Source organism: Vombatus ursinus, unplaced genomic scaffold (assembly GCF_900497805.2).
Source record: "Vombatus ursinus unplaced genomic scaffold, bare-nosed wombat genome assembly UNPS02005236.1, whole genome shotgun sequence".
NCBI lineage: Eukaryota > Metazoa > Chordata > Mammalia > Diprotodontia > Vombatidae > Vombatus > Vombatus ursinus.
Genome location: NW_020945014.1, coordinates 8,576,889 through 8,599,291, shown reverse-complemented (window position 1 = coordinate 8,599,291; position 22,403 = coordinate 8,576,889). Strand labels below are relative to the sequence as shown.

The 22,403-nt window shown below is 36.3% G+C and overlaps 1 protein-coding gene across 1 annotated transcript in view; it reads right to left on the bottom strand.

Moving 5' to 3' along the window:
• Nucleotides 1–20,941: 20,941 nt before the first annotated feature.
• The window catches only part of FAM135B (family with sequence similarity 135 member B), a 312,399-nt gene continuing 310,937 nt past the window's right edge, over nucleotides 20,942–22,403 (bottom strand). The window contains exon 19 of the mRNA XM_027845146.1: nucleotides 20,942–21,670. Coding sequence (XP_027700947.1) covers nucleotides 21,465–21,670 — 206 coding nt within the window. The 3' untranslated portion in view covers nucleotides 20,942–21,464. The remainder of the gene's footprint in view (nucleotides 21,671–22,403) is intronic.

Genomic DNA, 22,403 nt, shown 5'->3' with positions numbered 1-22,403 from the left:
AGGACAACAAGTACACATATGTGGGGATTGGGCAACTTGATACAATCATACAAGGTGGCCACAGAACTTAAGGTATTATTGTGGTAACATTGTGCTAACAATCTTTATTCTCCATGTGATTATGACTACAGCTATCTGATTGAGGCAAAAGGGACAAAACAGTTTGTTCCACTGAAAACTGGTCAGGCCAGTAGTGGGGAGGAGGCGAGGAAGGGAGTTAAATAACACTTAAGTCCTTGAAAAAGCCAATTGAGTTCAAGAGTTTAGTAGTTTAGGTTAGTCAAAAGGAAAACCAACTATCATGAGGGAGGTGGGAGGAACAGGGGCAAGTTTTTTCCCTGTCCTTATTGACCATAGTGTCTAGCATTACAGCTACCAGTAGAAAAAGAGATAACATATCTAGTAGTCGGAGAATATTCAATACAAGAGAGTTCAAGGCACATTTGAGGGAAGAAAGTCACACTCCCCAGAGATATATGGACACAGAATTAGACATCAGACGCCACAAGAAACCCTGATAGAAAAGTGAGTTGACTGTGAGTTCCAAAGAGAGCCCTGGCCTTAGAGGGCTGAGCAGCAAACAGCACTTCCTGAAAAAAGAAAGGAGACTCAGGCCTTGAAATACTGAAGTTCTGAGTTATTTTGGCTGTATATGTTCCCTATATGTGTGCCTCACTGACATCGTTCTCCAAGTTTGTGCCTACTCTTCCCATGGACGCTGTGTGGATAAGGGGGAGACAGCTCCAGATTTAAGTAGGGGAAGGCTTTATAGCTATTGCTTAAACTGTGCTATCTTGTTAATTACTTTTGTTAAGAACTAATGTGTGTTTACCAACTGATTGTTAATGGCTAGCATACTGCTGGGGGCTTTTTAGTATAGTATCATAAGTAAATCTACACAGAGAACCTCAGAAATCTGAGGCTAAACTTTCTTTTTTGGGAACTAGAGACTGTGAGTATAAGTTGAGAGAGTAGTCCAGAGGTAGCGCTACATACACACACATACACACACATACATATATATAAACATATGCACATATACATGTATATACACATGTATATGTGCATACATATATTCTATGTATGTGTAATATATACACACACATATCATACAAACATACATATACATACACATAAGCACACATATATGTATAGACATATACATATACATCTGAGTTTATGTGTGTACATGTATGTTTGTGTGTATACATGCATACATATATTCTATGTATATATACAATATATACACACATATACCATACCTATACGTGTATATATGTATACATACATACATAATTATGAGTTAATAGGTGTAGGGGACACTAAAAGTGGTAGAGTTATGAAAGGCCTCAAATTGATGGCAATTGAAATGAGCTTTGAAGAAATCTTTGGGTTCTAAGAGGCATAGGTGTTTTGGAAGCATATTGCAAGAATTGGAGACAGATCATGCAAAGGCACAGAGAAGCATGATGGAACATCATATGTGTTACAAAGGAAGAGGGCCAGTTGGGTTAAATCATGGATGGCAAATCACTTCAGCATCTTTGCCAATAAAACCCCAAATGGGGTCACAAGATCAGGACACAGATGAACAGTAACAACATTAAGAAAGCAATAAAATACTTTGTTTCCTTCCTTCTGGAATTTGCCTTTTTCTAAATTTTGAAATTATGGTTCTGAGGCATCAACAGAGTTAACAAAGAGGAGGAGACTTCTTTTATGTTTTTATGTCTCCACACTAACTTCATGGGGTAGGTACTACAAGTACTGGGGGCAGCTAGATGGTGAAGTGGATAGAGAGCCAGGCCTGGAGTCAGGAAGACTTATTTTTCTAAATTCAAATCTAGACTCAGACTCTTACTAGTCGTGTGACCCTAGGTAAGTCATTTAACTCGTTTGCTTCCATTCTTTGTCTGTAAAATGAGCTGGAAATGACAAGGAAATGGCAAACCCTTCCAGTAAATTTGCCAAGAAAACCCCAAATGGGGTCACTGAGAGTTGGAAGTGAATGAACAAAGAACTACAAGTATTATGATCCCATGGTACTAATTTTACAGATGAGCAAATTAAGGCTCACATAGTTAATAACTGACCAAACTTCAATGATTAGATTAATACAAGATACTTTCCCTATACTCGGATAGGATGTGAGAAAAATTCTGGACTGGAAATCAGGAGACCTGGATTAAAATGAAATCTAAAAGCTCAGATATGGTCATTTTAGAATCTTGCTCAATAAACCAGTACCTGCTACCTCAAAAACCAAATTTAAACTCTTCTGGTAGATATTTAAAGTAATTCATAGTCTGGTTCCAACCTACCTTTCTAGATTATTATACACACATGTTTACATATGCACATAAACACATCCTTTTTACCCTCCATGATTTAACCCAACTGGCCCTCTTCTTTTGTAACACACATGATGTTCCATCATGCTTCTCTGTGCCTTTGCATGATCTGTCCCAAATTCTTGCAATATGCTTCCAAAACACCTATGGCTCTTAGAACCCAAAGATTTCTTCAAAGCTCATTTCAATTGCCATCTGGCCCACTATCCTTTTCTATACTGAAGGGAAGGAACTGCTTCCCCCCACCCCCTTTTTCAGCATGGTGAATTCCCAGAATGTGAACCTTGTCTGTTGATGCTGATACTCATCTATGACTTAGTAGCTAAGTCCCTGGGGATTGCTTGAGGCAGAAAGGCTTTCCCAGGATCAGACAGCTCATAAGTGTCAAAGAGAGATAAGATTTAAACACAGGTCTTCCTAACTTCAAGCCAACCACTCTATCAATTTATCCCATATCTTTTCTTTCTTCATTTGTAAATTAATGAAGATAATATCCTATCTATCTGTCCCAGAGCTGTTGGGAGAAAAGTGCTGAAAATTTTGTAAAAATGTAGAAACAAAATTGTCATCAAATACCACACTTTAATTTCTTCTGTAAAATAGGGATAACAACATTGCCTTTCTTATCTCATAGGGCAGTGGTAAGGATAATATTTTGTAAAGTATAAGGTTTTCTATAAAGATGGAAAAGGCAAAACTTATTGAATGTTGAGCCTCAGTTTTCTCTTCTACAACATGGATTAATAATACTGTCTGTCTAGGTTTTATGATGAAAATGTGCTCAAGTTTTTTATAAAGGCAGAGTGAACAAAAATTCAAAAACTTTTATAAATAGGGCTGGCACAACTTCCAATTTAAAAAGAAACAAAAAAAAGAACTGAAGAGTTTTTTGGTTTTGTTTTGTTTTGTTTTGTTTTCCCTTCTCAGGGAAGTAACCTTATACATATGGAAAGGTTGAAAATATTAGACTAGGGAATCAGTTCTCTATGAATTTTCCCATAAATTGCTTCATTATGTTTTATCATAATTCTACTTGTTTTTAAAGTCTGCTTCTTTGTTGGGACAGTAATATACACTAAAGAGGCAATAGTAGAATTGTAAATAAACAAATATCTTATCTATCTATAAATGAGGTCAATAAGAGATTTCCACAGAAGGCTATGGGTTTGGTCAAGTTCTGAGTGTCCCTAAAGAAAAACAAAGGAAATCTCTCATAGGTTATCTAAACTAAAAATGATGATCAGCATATTTTCTCTGACAAGCAGAGAGTAAACAGGTTAGGATGCCTGTGAAGGAAACCTATTCCAAATCTCATAAACATTCCCAGAAGCCTTTCATGTTGAATACAATGCTAAATGTACCACATATAGGGTTTAGGCATCAAAACACTATATATTGAATAAATATACTTTCTAATATTCTTTAAGTCTGTAATCTATCTCAAAGTTCCCACAATATAATGGAGAGGAGAGTTTCAGGGATGAGGAACTTCTTATATGTATTTCTCAACTAAAGTAGATGCCTCACAGTGGAAGGTTGGGTTCTTAAAACCTAGGCTCTGGCAGGTACAGCCAAGCTGGAAAGGCACAGAAATGGATTATGTGATGTTCCTCTGAGAGAAGCAGAGTGGGCAAGTGGGAAAAGCCTCACTGCTAGAAAGCTGTGCATCAAAGGATGTTTTTGTTTTTTTGCTTTGGTTTTTTATGCTCACAAGTAACTCACTCATAAAAGCTGTCCACTAAGATGTGGAGGGACACCTACCCTCATGAAATCACAATCTTCAGAAGTGTTGAAATAGCATGTGCATTAGTCTTTACTCTGTCATGTGCATCATTGGGCATCTAAGAGCTCCACTTATGAGCTTCCTGGAATGGTAAAGATTTGGTTTGAATGCATGAAGCCCTGGCCTTCAAATTACAAAGAAGGTAACCTTGCTCACCGCATCATGCATGACCCACTCTGGGCCCATCTGGCAGATTTGTGCAATCTGTTTATTAAAATGAAACCATGTCCAGCCTCTTGGTGCATGAAGCTGCCTTTCTCCTGCCAGATAGAGGAGCCAAAAGAGGGGTCTATTTCCATTTAAATGCTTGGCTGGTTAAATACTTTAGCATTAAAATGCTGACATCAATCCCTGTAGCCTAATCAAAGGGGGCACCAGAAAAACACTTTTACATTGTGAACAATGACTAAAAGGAGAGTAGTTTTACCTTTTGCAAAGAGATCTAGGTGTCAGACCTCCGGCTCAACTGCATTTAGCTCTCCTGATTAGGCTGGCTAGTCACTGCATCATTGAGGCCAGATGTTCTAAATTTTTTGAAATATGTTGAGAAAACATAGCATTGAAGGAGTAGGGTTAAATTTTGAAAAAAGGGAGGACATGTGGACTGATGGAAAAAAGAGAAACCAAACTCCACAGAATGGGATCATTGAGGGAAATAAGGCTATAATGTTATTGGGAGCAGCCTGGTATAATGAAACAACCCTTTCAACACTTCAAGCCAGCAACATTCCTGAGTCTGTTCTTCTCTGGACTCCAGAGCATTTCACAATTTATAAAGGGATTTAGATTCACTATTTTATTCAGTCTCAACTACCTGTGCATTCTTCTTTATAGGTATTAATATCCCCATTTTACAGATGAGAAATCTAAGATTCACAGAAGTCATGGACATGACCAAGTTCACAGAACTAGTAAAGAGGCAGAACTCATGTGTTCTGACTTAAACTATATGCACTAGGTTGCTTCCTTCATCATGACTGGCATCTCAGTCAAATTCCACCCCAACCCCCTTTTAAATAAATTCAAATACCCATAGATGATTTGAAAGCCAAAATTGGGATTCAAGTTCAACAGCTGGGTGGCACTTCCCAGGAAAGAACTGGCTATAAAAGGATTGTCTTGATAGAAAGAATATGGGAATACCCAAATAATCTTCATTCTTCTCCCAAGGATTGTCCCTTCTTATAGTGATAATCCATGTATTCACTGTACCAGAATTATCTAAGTTTCCAAGGCTTCCAAGAATTAGGAATTCAAAATCAGAAAATCTTAGAACTAGAAGAAATCCCAGCTCCTTCCTATAGCCTGAAACTCAGAGAATCATAGAATGTAAGAACTAGAAGGGAAATTAAAGATTATCATGTCCAATCTATTCATTTTAGAAATGGTGAAAATGAGAGAAAGAGAATTATCCAAGATTAAAAGTCTAGTTAGCAACAGGGCAGTGGCATGAAGCCCTGTCTTCAAACTTCTAGGTCATTTTTCTCTCTACTAGAGCCTAGAGAAATCATCATCCAGGCCTACAACTAGAATACCTCCATAGACAGAGAAATCACTACCACCCAAGTCTGTCCATTCCATTTTTTGAATTGTTAGGAATTTCAGTGTAGTATTGACCTTACTTATTTCCTCTAAGTAATCTTCCCTAGCAAAACAAAAAACACCACAAGTAGTTCTACCTAGCTTTGCCCTTTTTCCAAAAGAAAACCTTTCAAATTCTTGAAGATAGTTATCATGCCCCATGTCTCTTTTCTCCAGTCTAAAACATTCCTAGTTCCTTTAACTGCTTCTCCTATGATAACTATAACAGATTATAGTTGTCCAAAAATATAATGGACTCTCTCATGATGGTGGTGAGTTCTATCTCAATGAAAACAGAAAGAAGCATAGTGCAGTGGAAGGCATGCTGTATTTGGAGGCAGAAGACCAGGGTCCAAACTTGGCTCCTCTGTTGAAAAATCTGTGTAATTTTGGATGAATCAATCAACCTTTCTGGGCTACACTTTCCTTATTTATACAATGAGGGGATAGGATTAATGACATCTTAGTTCCCTTTAAATCTAATGACTGTTTTAACAAAGAAGCCATACTACCATTTGTCGGGGATGTCATAGACAGTTTTCTTGCACAAGGGAGATAACTCCTAACTCTCATCCAAACCCAATTAGCTAATGTGTCTTGGATTGTGGGAGTAATTTGGTGAGTGGGAAAGGGTCTCCAGTCCCTTCATCATCTTGGATACCTCCTCTGGACATGGTCCAACTTGTCGAGGTCCCTCTTAGAAGCACGCAGAACTCAACATAATTACCCAAAGTAGCACAGGGGATGCAGGTATGATCCAGAAAGGAAGGAGCAAGTGACAGTTATTCCTGAGAAGAGGCGGGGCTGAGGAGAAGGACAGACAATCAACCACTTACCAATCTTTGTTAAAGTCTGCCCCAAGCCATTTTTGGAACAGGAAGCAAGTTGGTGCCTAAGGTCATATATTTGTTCTAAAAGGTTAGTGAAGTGCATCCAGTAAATTGTCTCTATAAACCTTTTTTGTTTCCTTTGTTCTACAGAATCTTCCATCTCTGAAGAAGTCACGATAATGATTTTGTTCTAGCAGCATAGATAACACTTAAGAGGTCATGTTCTCTTGCAGAGCTCAAACTGACTAAAAATAATTCCCAATTTTTTTAAACAAAATCACTGAATAGAGAGCCCAAAAGGACTTTAGAAAATAGAATGTTAAAAGAACTGAAATGTAATGCTGTATCTTCAGAGGGCTTATGAATTTACATGTAAGAATATAGAATATTTGCTCAGAGTTAGGTTAGACCTTAGAACAACAAAAAAAAATGTTTAGACATAATATAAATAGAACAATAAATTGGAAGGGAATTCAGAGTTTATCTCATTCAATCCCATTCTACAGAAATTAAAATTTTACTCCAAAATAAAGAAGGCTCTAGAGTTTTGAATTGGGGCAATAATACCTTACTTAGAATGAATCTGGCTTGCTTCCACAGATGAGAAGATTTTCTCCATGAAAGATAATTTGCTATAAACCCAAAACAACCACCTCATAGGAAGTTTCTGAAGGCCAGGTGAAAGCTATTGAGGAGGTAACAACTGACATTAACTCTTCAGATTAAACATTATTTAATTCTTTATATGCCTATCTTCTAGTCCACAGCCTGATACATAATTTGATAAATACTTGTTGATTATCTTTTTTTTTTAAGTTTTCTGAACAGATCACAAGTTTTCAATTTTTCTCACATCTAACCTTTAGGAAAGACTCTTTCCAAAGCTACCCATTGGAAGTGAACTTATATGGAGATAAATATATTACTGAGTTTGTTCTTCAGTATTTGAGGTGGGAAAGATATATTAAAGAAAAACATCATGGGAATATAGGAAGTATGTTATAATAGATAGAGATGTCATGGCTTGGAGTCAAGAAGACCTGCATTCAAACCATGTTTTTGAAATGCACTAAGTATGTAACTTAAGGCAAGGCAAGACATTTTTCAGTCCTCGCCTAAACCCTTCCCAACTGAGCTCCATAAAACTGTGATTTGAAGACTAGCTGCTCATCTTCAATGGTAGTGGAATTTCTAGATCAATGAAATCATAGACTCAGGCCAAAAATAATCATTATATGTGTCATGTATGTGTCATGTACAAGACATTCCGTTTCCTGTCTCCATGCTTTGGCCTAGGCTGTTGCTCATGCCTGTGATGCTTGTCCTCTTTGTCTGTCCATCTTGGAACTCATATCCCCCTTTAAGTTTCAGCTCAAGTAGTGACTCCCTCAAGAGGTCTCTCCTGGTTCTCTTATGTGTGTACACATATCCATACACATAAGTATTACATATGTGTGTGAACCATATATACACATATGTATAATTACATATACTCATGTATGTTAGAACATAGGATATAGAATACTAGGCTGAAAGGGACCTCATAGCATGTATGAACACAGCTATAGAATGTTAGAATTACAACAGCGAAATTATTATATCTTAATAAGAACAATAGCTCAGAATTCTACAGCAGTTTTACAATTTAGAAAGGCCCTGCAATATATCATCTCCTTTGATCCTTACAACAACACTTTGAGGTAGTAAATATAAGTATTGTTATTTCCACTCCAAAGGACTGATGATGCAAAATGGTGTCCACATCCAGAAAAAGAACTATGGAGTCTGAATGCAGATTGAAGTACATTATTTGATTTCTTTTTCTTTTCTTTTTTCTTTTTGTTTGTTTCTTCTTTCTTGTGGTTTCTCCCATTGGTTCCAATTCTTCTTTACAACATGACCAATGTGAAAAGAGGTTCAATATGAAAGTATATGTAGAGCCTATATCATGTCACATGCTTTCTTGGAGTAGGGAGGAGGGGAGAGATGGGGAGAAAATTTAGAACTCAAAATCTTATGGAAGTGAATGTTGAAAACTAAAAATATACAAATTAATTAAACTATTTAAAAAATAAGCATTGTTATTTTCATTTTCCATCATGAGGAAATTGAAGCATGGAGATGTCAAATGATTTAAGCTAATCTATCAGAGTTAGTAAGTAACAGAAATAAGGTTTGAACAGTGTTCCTCTTACCCCTGTTTTTGTTTTTGTTTTTTATTTTCCATATTTATAAGGACCGACCATGTGAGAATGTTGACTCTTCTCATGGGACATATACTTGGGCAAACTTCATATGAAATCTGGTAGATCCGGTTTATGATTTGCTAATGCCTTTGGCACCACATAATCTGAAATAAAGGACAAACATGGTAGCAATTTTTAATAGCCTTGAATCTCTTGAGTGAAATTTTAAATCTTCACTGAAGTTTCTTACATAGCTGGAATTACAAGTGTGTATGTGTGTGTGTGTGTGTGTGTACGTGTGTTTACAGAGAGATGTGTGTGTGTGTTAACAGAAAGATCAGAAAGGTTGGAAGCATTTTCTTTACTCTAATAGAACATATTGTCAAATAGAGATTTTTTGAAAGGTCGGACAGAATAAGGATTAGATTTATTCTGCTCACCCCCAAAGAATAGAATTAGTATCAATTAGAACTAGAACAAAGGGTTACATGTTAGAGGGAGGCAAATTTCAATTTATAAGGATGAAACATTTAGAAATTATAGTTGACTAAAAATATAATTGTGATAGTAGTGAGTTCTCTCTCAATTTAGATAAGAAAGAATCATAGTGTGGAGGAAGAGTGCTGGATTTGGAGGCAGACCTGGGTTTAAACCTTGGTTTCTTTGTTTAAAATCTGTGTAATCCTGGATGAGCCAATCTGCCCTGCTCTTACCTCATTTACTCAATGAGGGAGTAGGATTAGTGACCTCTTAGTTCCCTTTAAATTCTAAATCAATGCCTGTTTTACAGCAGCTATAAGATTACTTGTTGGGGATGTCACAGACAATTTTCCTGCTTCAGGGAGCTGACTTCTAACTCTCATTCAACCCCTATTAACTAATAATGTGTCCTGGATTGTGGAAGTAATTGAGTGAGTGGGAAAGAAAAGATCCTGATGTCATCAGAGAGAGGTAAAATTGTATTGGGAAGTACCTTTCTGTCTACACTGGTGATTTGAGATTAGTTGTTTAAAATAATTCTATTTCCATGAGGCTGTTCCTTAGCCCTCGGGGTTCTTTGATACATTGAAGGAGATCATACAAAAGGAAAACAAAATATTATCAACAGGCCACTGAATCATGAAATCATAAAATCTCATGGCTTGAAGGAACCTCAAAGATCATGACCAAGTCAAAGATCAAAGACCAAGTCCCTATGTGAATCAAGAATTCTCTCTACAACATTCCTGCAAAGTAGTCATCCTGTTTTCACTTCAGGAACTCTCATGTCTTCACAAGGAAGCCCATTTCATCATTGGGCGGGTTTAATTCTTGGGAAATTCATTATTATTCCTGAAATCTGTCTACTTGCATCTTCCCTCCACTGATGCAAGTTCTGACATTTGGGTCTTTTTCCACATAAAGGGAAGAAAGGAAGTTGTTTTATAACTCTCTTTAATTGAATTTCATTGATGAGAGCAAAAGAAGGAAGCTTTTCACCGTGATAGAGTCAAACATATAGAAGTAGAGGCAAAGACATCTTTTGAATGTTTGTATCCAGCCCAGAGGACTCTATGTAAAGACTACTGAAGGAGGGATGTTTCTAAAGTTTTTGCCTATGAAACTTTATTCCTTAACAATGGGCCATGAGTTGGAATGCTACAAACAGTGAAGAAATCCTGAGGAGTTTTAGCCAATGACCATTAAAGCTTCTACCTTGATACCTCAGCCTTGTAAGTGGGAATGGTTAAGCTTCACTCATGGGTGGATTTCTTATTTAACTCACACATTAAGAAAGGGAAATATTAGTATCTTGAATTGTTTTATGAGTAACCTTTTTATGTTATTAATATATGTATATATGTAACATACTTATCTATGTGTATATGTGTGTATATGTATATGTGTGTATATACACATATATTGATATATGCATGCATATATGTGTGTGTATATATATATATATATATACATATATATATGTATGTCAAAGTTGGAAGGTGCTTCTGAGGCAACGATGTCTATAACTGGAGAAGAAATCATTCAGCTTCCACTTCAGGGCCTTCAGTGATTGAGAAGTCATTATCACCTGTGGTAAGTCATTTTGCTTCTGGAAAGTTAAGATTGTTAGGAAGATTTTTCCATATAGAATCAAAAGCTGTCTCTCTTGTATCTTCCACACACTGATATAATCAACCTCTTTTGTCCGTTCTCCTTGGCAGAAAAGAAGAAGATGAAGAAGACAAAGAAGAATACGAAGAAGACAGAAAACGAAGACGTAGATGAAGAAGAAGGAAAAGGAGAAGGAGAAGGAGAAGGAGAAAGAAAAGGAAAAGGAGAAGGAGAAGAAGAAGGAGAAGGGGGAGGGGAAGGAGAAGGAGAAGAAGACTGCATTAAAAAGTATTATTCAGGGATAATAAGGTCAAAGGGTTCCTTCAAATTATCTTTGGATTATTCTTATAAAGTATTTCAGTTTAACAATAATAATTCTTGTTTATAAGACTCTTTAAAAATAAGAAATGACATGATCCTTTATAATACTAAATTTGAAAATGCTAACCTTATTCTAGTCAGCTTGTGTCTGCAAGTGTGTAATTAAAAACTCATTGTCTTCTTTTGCATTCTGAGTATAGGATCAAAGGTTCATAGATTTAGAGTTAGAAGGGACCTTAAAAGGACACCTAAGTGACCTCTCATTTTGTGGATGAGGAAACTGGGATGAAGAGAAATAGTTACTTGCCCAAATTTGCACAGGTAATTATTGATCAAGGTAGGATTTGAAACCTGTTGCTAGGACTCCAAACGCATTTCTCTTCCTTTTTTTTTCTTTTTTTATTAATTTATTTTGATTTATCAATAATCACTTCCATATGCTTTTGAGTTTAAAATTTTTTCTCCCCCTTCCTCCCCACCACCCTCCCCAAGATGGCACACAATCTGATATAGTCTATACATTTACATTCATATTAAACATATTTTCACATTAGTGATGTTGTAAAACCAATAGGAGGAACGATCAGAAAGAGGAAACAAAACTCAACAGAAGAGGAAAAAAATAGCAATTCAGCTTCCATAGTTCTTTCTTTGGGTGTGGATAGCATTTTCCATCACAAGACCTCTGGAGATGTCTTAGATCCTTGTATTGCCAGGAAGGGTTAAGTTTATCAATATTAGTCATCACACAATGTGGCTGTTATTATGTACAATGTTCTCTTGGTTCTGCTCACTTCATTCAGCATCAGACCATACAAGTCTTTCCAGGTTTTTCTAAAGTCTGTCTGCTCATCATTTCTTATAGCACAATAGTATTCCATCACATTCATATACCACAACTTGCTCAGTCATTCCCCAATTGATGGGCATTTCTCTTTCCATGATACAACGGGAACTGGATTATGTTGTTAGGACATGGGAATGTTCAGTACCATGTCCTAGGGTCTTACACATAGAAAGTACTTAATTTTTTGTTAAGGTGGATTAAATTAAATCTGAGGTGGCTTAGTGGGCAGAACTATTTGCATTGAAATTTGTTGAGTTTGATTTACTTGCCATTTTACAAAATGAAAACTTCACCCCCCAAATGGCAGAAACCAGGTCATCTTGGTCCCTTGTCACTCAAAGAGCTCCCTTGAATTCCCACTGTATGTGTTCTGAAGTACATCATAGAAATTATCAAAACTGGTGTTTCTATAGCTCTTTATGGTTTAGAAAATATTCTCAGAAATTAAAGCTATCTATAGTCATATGAAGAAATGTTCTAAATCACTATTGATTAGAGAAATGCAAATCAAAACAACTCTGAGGTACCACATCACACCTATCAGATTGGCTAACATGACAAAACAGGAAAATGATAAATGTTAGAGAAGATGTGGGAAAGTTGGAACACTAATGCATTGTTGGTGGAGTTGTGAACTGATTCAACCATTTTGGAGAGCATTTAGGAACTATGCTTAAAGGGCTATAAAACTGTTATAGCTTTGACTCAGCAACTGCTTCTGGGTCTGTATCCCAAAGAGATTAAAAAAAAGGGAAAAGGGCCCACATGTACAAAAATATTTATAGCAGCTCTTTTTGTGGTGGCAAAGAATTGGAAATTGAAAGGATGTCCATCCATTGGGGAATGGTTGAACAAGCTGTGGTATATGAATGTAATGGAATATTATTATGCTATAAGAAATGATGAGCAAGTGGACTTCAGAAAAATCTGGAAAGACTTATATGAACTGATACAGATTGAAATGAGCAGAACCAGGAGAACATTGTACACTGTAACAGCCACATTGTGTGATGAGTGACTTTGATAGACTTAGCTCTATTCAGAAATGCAAGGATCTAAGACATCTCCAAAAGACCCATGATGGAAAATGCTATCCACATCCAGCGAAAGAACTATGGAGTCTTATTGCAGATTCAAGCAGACTATTTGCTCTCCTTTTCTTTTGTTGTTTTGTTTCTTCTTTCTCATGGTTCCTCCCATTAGTTCTAATTCTTCTTTGCATCATGACAAATGTAAAAATATATTTAATATGAACGTATAAGTAGAACCTATACCAAGTTGCACACCATCTTGAGCTGGGGGGAGGAAATGGAGGGGGAGAAAATTTAAAACTCAAAATCTTATGTAAGTGAATGTTGAAAACTAAAAATAAATAAAATGATTGTTTAAAAAATTATAAAAATTAAAACAGAGTTTTCCTCAAAACTCTGCATAAGTATTTTGTCCTTGTTTGACAAATACAGAACACAGTGATCAGAGAGCCAAACTGACTTTTCAATTGTCACACAATAAATAATGGTTAAACAGTGAGGGATGGTTAGAGCTGGAAGGGAAATTTGCATCTCCAGCTCTCTTCCCAAAATTGGCATTGCATGCCTTCTTCTTAGTTTATATTACCAATGTCAATTGACTGAGGATTTTGTTATTACTGTTTTTGTGTACATGGATAATTGTACATTCCTTGAGGGGATGTTTCAATTTTTGATTATTTTCTTTCATATACTTGGTTCTGAGCACCTATGGTGGAGGGTGGGGGAGAGAAGGAACAAGATTTGTTGTCTACCATATGTCAGGCACTATGCTAACTGCTTCACAAATATTATCTCATTTTATCCTCATTACAACCCTGAGAAATAGTTTCTTTTATCTTCATTTTATAGTTGAGGAAACTGTTGCACAGAGAGGTTATATGAGCTAATAAGTGTCCTGATATGAACTCAGTTCTTTCTGGACCCAGGCCTTGGGCTCTGTCCACTGGGCCACATAGCTGACTCTTAGGCATTAGATATGTACATGGTGATTTAAGTAGCTTGATGGTGATGGTTTGTGCATCCTGTGTTCTGTAAGCATCAGACTAAATTTGGTGTATTATATTCAGTTTGGGGTATCCCATTTCAGAAAGGACTTTGATGTATGTGTATATGTATATGTATATGCATATGAATATGTATGTGTGTGTATATATGTATATATGTATGTATATATATATATATATAAAATGAGAAAAAAATCATGATTAGGGAAACATGATAGATGTCTTCAAGGGTTTGAAGGACTGTCAACAGAAGATATATTAGATTTTTTTGTTTGATTCCAAAGGACAAAATCAGGTGATGGATGAAATTTATAAAAGGATTCATTTAGACAAATTAAGGAAAATTTTCCTAATAATGAGAATCAATCAATGGAATGGATTTCCTTTGGAGGTAATCGATCTACCTCATTCAATATAATCAAGCCAAAGATAGAAGATTACTTTGGGAACATAATAAAGGGAGAATTATTTTTAGGTGTGGATTAGATGTGATGTACACTGAAATTCCTTCCACCTTTGAAATTCTGTGGTTCTAAATTTGGAAATCATGTGATTATCATTTCAGTCAAAACCTATCATCCTATGTTTTAAATGTGTCACTTTTCACTCATGGCATTAAAGGGTAGCCAAGTTTAGGCATTTAAACATCAACTTCCTCAGTAGATGCTTATGAAATCCGAACTTTCTCTTCTTTCTACTTTTTCATAGAATAGAATGGAATCTTGAAAGTTGTAAGAGAATTCAGAGATCATCTTTTACAATTCTTACCTGAAGTGTAAATCCCTTCTACAGTGATGACAGGTGATTCAAACTACTAAGGGCCTGTATGGGCCTTGGCCCATCAACCTTGGGAAAGGAAGATCCTTATGGGATCTGAGAAGGATTCAGACTGGAGAACTGGTGAAAGTTCTCTCACACCAGCCTATACACCTGCATTCCAGAAGGATGTTTATCAGGGTACAGTTGACAAAATGCCTTCCACATAATGCCTTGAGGAAGATGACCTCAAGTATTATTATCCTAGTTCTACAGAAGAGGAAACTGAAGCTCAGAGAGGTGGATACTATTTTCACTACATGATCCATATCCCACATAACACAATAGTATTGAAGGCAGGATTAGAACCCAACTAATTTTCAAAGGTCATGCTTCATAATTGCTTATGCTCTTCTCAATGCCTACTAGTTTATCAGTATTCTCAGTATATAGTCATCAGGATGATAAGATGATGTAATATTTGGTGGCATAGTCTACCACTATTATTCAAATATAACTCTTTTTTTGCTCCAGGCCCTTTAGGTCTCCCTGTTGTTCTCTCTAGTTCTTCAAGTCTAGCTGGAACCAAAAATATTAGTTGTTTTTGAAGGCAGTGAATTCCCCATCACCATAGATCTTAGTAGTTTGAATCACCTGTCATCACTGTAGAAGGGATTTACACTTCAGGTAAGAATTGTAAAAGATGATCTCTGAATTCTCTTGCTACTTTCAAGATTCCATTCTATTCTATGAAAAAGTGTCAACTACTGTAATTCCTGTGCTAAGATGGAGGACCACCAGACCTTTACCATCTCCTCTGACACTGGGCCCTAAGGACCATTAGGCTTTATCATCTGACCTGCAACTATGCCCTCTAGATCTCTGGGCAATACTTTGCCATTGTATCTCAAGGACCATTGGGCCTATACATCCATGCTGTAGTTGACCATTTCCTTATGTGCTGTCTTCTCCAATCAGAATATAAGTGCTTTGACAAAAGGGACTATTTCATTTTTCTATTTGTATTCTCAGAGTTTAGCACAGAGCTTGATCCACAGTAAACACTTAGTAAATGTTTCTATTTCATTCCAAACCACACAGAAATATGAGTTATTCTTAAACAAGTCAGTCACATGAGTGTTGCCATCTTTTAAACAGTCTCTGCCACCTAGTATTCAGTACATGACTGCAACTGTCTTTACAGAGGTTGTAGCATATTGTTTTTATTCTTTCATTTGTGAGAAAATCTTCATCCTTTGTTTCCAGAAGAAGGAAATGCAGTATAATGGAAGGAGTGTTAGACCTAGGACCAGGATATTTTGTATGAATCACAGGTGCTCTGTGTATATGTGGACAAGTCATTGCATTTATCTGGCCTTGGTCGGTTCACCTGTAAAACAGATGAACTAGATTAGAAGCAACAGACCCTCCTTTGGCAGCCCAGTGAAGCCTATGGATCCCCTTTCAGAATAATTTTAATGTTTTTTTTTAATTTTAAAATAAAATACACAGGATTACAATGAAAATCAAGAGTTATTTTTACCTGTTGAAGTTCATAGATCCCTTGAAATGTATCCTTGGATAGTTGGTTAGGACCCCCAAAACCAGGTTAGGGCCTCCTGGTCTATATGATTTCTCAAATCCCTTCTCAAATTGACCCAAACAAGGCCATTGTGTTATCATTTTTGAAATGAGGCAAAAAATAAGTGTATGGGTGACCAAATATAGAAATGGTACTTTTTCTTCAATATCGGGTCATACTATAAAGGTTAATAAGACTTATTTCTTGTGTATCTCACCATTTGGGTCTCAAGACCCAAAGTAGTCATCATTGGCCTTATTGGAATAAGTGTATACTTTCGCTTAGGGAACTAATTATGAAGGGGACTAGTTTGAAAAGGAAAAATCATTTAGGTAAATAAACTGTAGTCTGTTAAAAAGAAGATCAGTATTGTGTGGTGCAGCATTGCAAAAGAAGAAAAGAGCAGAAATCTGATAATCAGGAGAAATTGATTTTAATCCTGGCTCTGCAACTAACTCATGGTATGACAGATTGACTTCCCATACCTGAACCCCAATTTCTGCATCTGTATAATAAGAACATTGGACTAGATAATCCTTATTGTCTCTTTCAACTCTATCATTCTATGTTCTATTTTCAAACATGTTGGAAGGTCCCTTCCATCTCTAAAATTAAATTATTCTTGTGTCTTATTCACAGTAAGTACTTAAATGTTTATTGAATAATAATCCTCATAGTGTGAATATTTCCAGGTGAAAAGTAGGAATATATAGCTCTGGACTTTAGGTCTCCAGAGTTTGGGCAAGCCACCATCGCCTTTTTTTGGTTCTCAGATTTTTTCATCTTTAAAATGAAAGTGTTGTACTATTGTCATTCAGTCATTTTGCAGTCATGTCTGACTCCTCATGACTCCACTTGGGGTTTTCTTGGCAAAGATACTGGAGTGGTTTACCATTTCCCTCTCCAGCTCATTTTAGAGATGAGGAAACTGAGGTAGATGGAGTCAAGTGACTTTTTCAGGGTTACACAGCTAATAAGTTTCTGAGGTCAGATTTGAACTCAGGAAGAAGAATCATTTTGACTCCAGGCTTGGATACACTGCACTAACTAGCTGTCCTGGGTGCTGTACTTGATAAACTATAAATTTACTCTGAAAGCTAAATTCTATTGTTTTATCACCTAATGAGTTTCCAGAATCAATGAGAACCTAAGTGAATTGTGTACAGGACTATCAACCAAAAAAAAAATTGATTCTGTTTCTTTTAGTCAGTCAAAAAAAAAAAGTTTAAATACAAGTCATCTTATGTCTCCACCTCCAGTACAATTCTTGAAAATTTCTAGCTAATAGCTGCAAAGATCTGTAGCTATGTAGATATGTTATTTCATCTGTCTATAATTTGATCAATAATAACTCCAGTTACTATCAGTAAAACTAATCTCTATTTTCACTAACAGTAGACATTTAAAACAAAACAAAACAGTATTAGATGTTCTTCTCTCTCTCTCTCCACACACACACACACACACACACACACACGTATGTATATGTATATGTATATGTACATATATACCCATCTCTAAGTCCAAATTTTTGATCACTGAGAGATTAAGTTGACTTGTACATGTTAACAGGGGCTGGCCTTGAACCTACGTGTTCCTGAGTACAAATTCTGCCTTTTAGACACTATGATATACTACCTTTCTAAAGAAGAAACTAGGCCCTTATCTTGGCAGATATTTGGTTCATACATTTTCTATATTGATAGTATAGGTTTATTTTGCTATTTCTATTTCTCAGTTTCTATCTGTTACGCATATATCTGCATACACACCTGCATATATACACCGTTAAAGGATCAAATATAAAATATAGGTCACACCTCTTCCCCCAAATGGATGGGTTAAAACTTTAGGATAGCCTACAGTCAAGGTTGGTTTTCTAACAAGATGTTCATCTCTCTCTCTCTGTCTTTCTGTCTCTTTCTCTCTCTCTCTCTCTCTCACACACACATACACACACACACACACACACACACAGAGTTGTTTTTTATTTCCCTTTTCAAGAGATCTCATTTTAAAGATAGGACCCATATTCATGGATTATCTACTTCAAATCAACATATATAAAATCATGAGATTTAGTACTGACAGTAACATTAAGCCCTAATTAGGTTATCTCTGTCATATTACATATGAGGAAACAGAGGCCAAGAGAGGTGAACTGATTTTCTGAACCAGTTCTGCTAGTCAAAACCAGCAGGGCCAAGATTCAAAGTCAGTCTGCCTTCAAATCCAGGGCTTCTTCCATTTTTATCAAATTAGAATATATATATATATATATATATATATATATATACACGTCTGTATGTATATGTATAGCATAGATACATTTATATATTTATACATATATGTATATGAGCACACATGTTGGTGTGTCTATATGTATATAATTATCTGTGTGTATGAATATAAAATATTTATATATATATGACAAAGTCTTTCCAAATGAGGCTACCTTGAGTTCCTAGAAGTCTGACAATACACATACTATTATTTATGAGATTAGCATGTATTTTCTACATGAAAGTAATATAAACTCATAAATCAGTTGGACTTTATAATAATAATGTCTTTACAACAAAGACAGCTACCCCAGTGAAAAAGAGGCACTGGGGGATCTCAAATCATTGCATTGCTGAACTATTTATTATTGCCAGTATTTTTATCAGTTGGTTTAGGCAGCACATTGGATATTTTTTTTAAAAAAAATCTGGTTATTTAAATGGACAATATTTGTTGGATTCATCTTGGCTTTATAGCCAATGGCTCTGAGGGCCTTCAAATGATCACACATTGACACATATCACAGACAGGTTCATAGACATGCAATGGCAAGACTGATGTGTTCATGGGAATGGATGCATTTGGCCAAGATGAGGACATTGTTATAAATTGTGAGCCTTTCTCCTGGGTGAACATGCATCATAAGATCCATAGTGCTGGACATTCAGAGAGATGTATGACTCCATGGGCCCTCATAGGTATCATTTTCTTCTAAAAAGAAAGAAAGTCAGAGATTGTATATCATCACTAGGGAGATGACTGCTTGTAATCAACTTTAGACAAGAGCCAGGAGTTGATTCGAAGGAACTTGGCTCCAGTTCTGGCTCTAGCATTTACTATCTGTGCATACTTGGATGAGTCACTAACCTTTATTGGGCCTCAGTTTCTTCATCTCTCAAATCAAAGGACTGGAACACATGCTCCTGAAGGTTTTTATATATTGACATTCTAAATTCTAAGGACCCTTTAATCTGTAGCAATCTTCACACTCAAGATCTTTTCAGTTTTAACATTCTATTTTCTACTGTTACTTCAAGCTCTAACATTCTATGATTCTATGATTTACCTTTTGGTAACAACTCACTGCTATGGGCTTAATGGAATACAAGTCACAGGGAAGAATCATCTCTACACTAAAACAATGTCCCAGAGTTTTGTAGCATAGGTACTTGGAGCCCAGTCTCACTGAATTTTTCTTGAAGGTGTGTTTCCACTTTTAATGAATGGAATTCTTTCAGGGTAAGAGCTGGAAGCCTTTGATCTCCATCGGCTTCCATAAGAAATATCCTCTGTCATGGGCTTTTAATTACTTCCATTTAACTCTATTTTAAAGCCACACATTTAGCCAGCATTCAGTATTCTCAGTTCTTTACTGGGAGAAAGACCAAACCAATGATGTTTGAAATTTCCTTTCTTGTTGAAATGACCCCTGTCCTCAAAGTGTTTTTGAGCTGGCAAGGAGCTTCAAGCCATTCTAGTCAAAAGTCCTTATTTGAAAGATAAGGAAGCTAAAGCTCATAGAGGTTGAGTGACTTGCCTATGATCATCCAGCTAATAAGTAGTAGAATTAAGACTTGAATCGGGGTCTTCTGAGACCCAGTGCATTGCTGTCTGCTCTGAACTCATCTTGTCACTTTGCCATCTCCTTATCTGTTGTCATCTGAGTTTTTAGTACTTTTCTGAAGGCAAGATGACGCTGTAGGGTATGCTCATTGTAATTGGGTTAAGATTTCAATTCTTCATCCCTCAATTTGGATGCTTTTGTTCCTTTATGAAGGAGGAGCAGTTGGCCATTTTAATGGTCCTTCCCTTTTTTTTTTTTCATTTCTTCCCAGTAGCATTAGGTGGTAAGTTGGCATTTCTTTGGATGATTCCAATAGTGCCATCCAACCAATGTATAGTAGGCTCTACTTTGAGTATAGTGATTCCAATTTCTTGTAAGTAAATATCCCTGACTGAAAACAAAGATGTAAACATCACCAATGACAAAAGTATGATTTAGACCAGCAACTTAAGTAGGGATCCAGAAAAAAGGTACCTGGACCAACTGGCCTGATATACTCCTCTTCATGGGTATTTTTACTTGCAGGATACTTAGGATCAATGATGAACTACCTTATTCCCTACCCTCCCTCATGTTCCCATCCCCACCAAAAAAAAGTGTTTTTTTTGTTTGTTTGTTTTTTTAAGAATACCCCTTTAACCATGTATGAAAAGGAATGAATGGAATGGAAATCACATTTTTTTTTTAAACAGAGATGGCACAAAAGAATTTATAAAGGATTCTTTGCACATAAATAATCTCCAGTTCTACACACACAAAAAGAGGTTTTAACCTGAGTTCTGAAATGTTTCTATGAACTTATGTCAACTGACAAACACTCAAGCTGGTAATGCTTTGGACAAATTGAGTTAAACAGGGGAGGAAGCCATTGTTCTATGCTATTAAGATTATGACACTGGTCCCATCACCTCTCTCCCAACACTTGTTTATTTTTCTTCTTATTCTTGTGAAGTATTTGGAATGTGACTTCAGGTCACCAGGCAAATGATAACCTACAATTTGGTAAATGATGGTTTGCTTGGCTTTCCAAAACCGACATAGGAGCAGCTTCAACATCTGTAACCATTCCCGTATGGCCTTGTCCTTTCCACTTTCCACCTAAAATGCAAATGGGGCTCCTATTTCAATGTTTACCATGGGCCTCCCGTCTAAAAAGCTGTATGTTTCAGCTAAGGGTCTCGATGATACTGAAAAAAGTGCACTGGTTGCTTTTTGGGGTATTACACAGGGCCCTAATTGAGTCCCCTAAAGCCATTATTTGAAGTAGTTGAGTCCTGTGACCAGGAAAAATTTCTCCAGGAACAGTTCAGAATCCAGCACAGCTATATGGGCAGCTCGGCCAATCAGGGCATTGGCAGTGTTGGGCAGAGCATGGAATACGTTGTGTCGAATTACAGTGCAATCCTTGGCCTCAACCAGAGGTTGGAGAAGGTTGTTGATCATCTCAACATAAACTGGACCTGAAAATTGGGTAGAAGAAGAGGTCATTCACAATATAGCAGTAACTGCTTAATAATTTTCTACTTGTACTAAAAGTGCTTCAGTCAACTTTTAACATAGGTGAAATCAGTAACTCTTGAACAGGGTCCCTAAAACTTTTTGTGTAATGGACCCCTTTGGCCTACACACCTATTTAATGATTCTTTTTTAGCACACCAGGAAATATACAGGATTACAAAGGAAATCATATTAAAATATAGTTACCAAATATATAGATTGTATGTATGGATGTATGTATGTATGTATGTATGTAGTTGTAGTTTACATCCCTTGCTCTAGAACTGTAAGTTCTACAAAGCATGTTTCTTTTTAAATATTTTTAAATTTTTTTATTTTTATTTTCAGTTCCAAAATATCTCCTGCTTTCTGCCCCATCTGCCACCCATAGAGATGTCAAGAAATATGATACATATGAAATCATCCAAAATATTTTCACATTAGCCACATTGAAGGAGAAAAATAATATGCTTCAATCTGTGCTCAGAGTGCATCAGTTCTCTCTCTGGAGCGGATAGCATTTCTCATCATGACTCCTTTGGTATTGTTGTGGATCATTGTATTCATCAGAGCAAGTAAGTCTTTCACCTTTGAATATCCTTACAATATTGTTGTTACTGTGTATAATGTTCTCCTAGTTCTGCTCACTTCTCTTACAAAGTACATTACTCACAACTACCCTACCTTGAAGGTAGC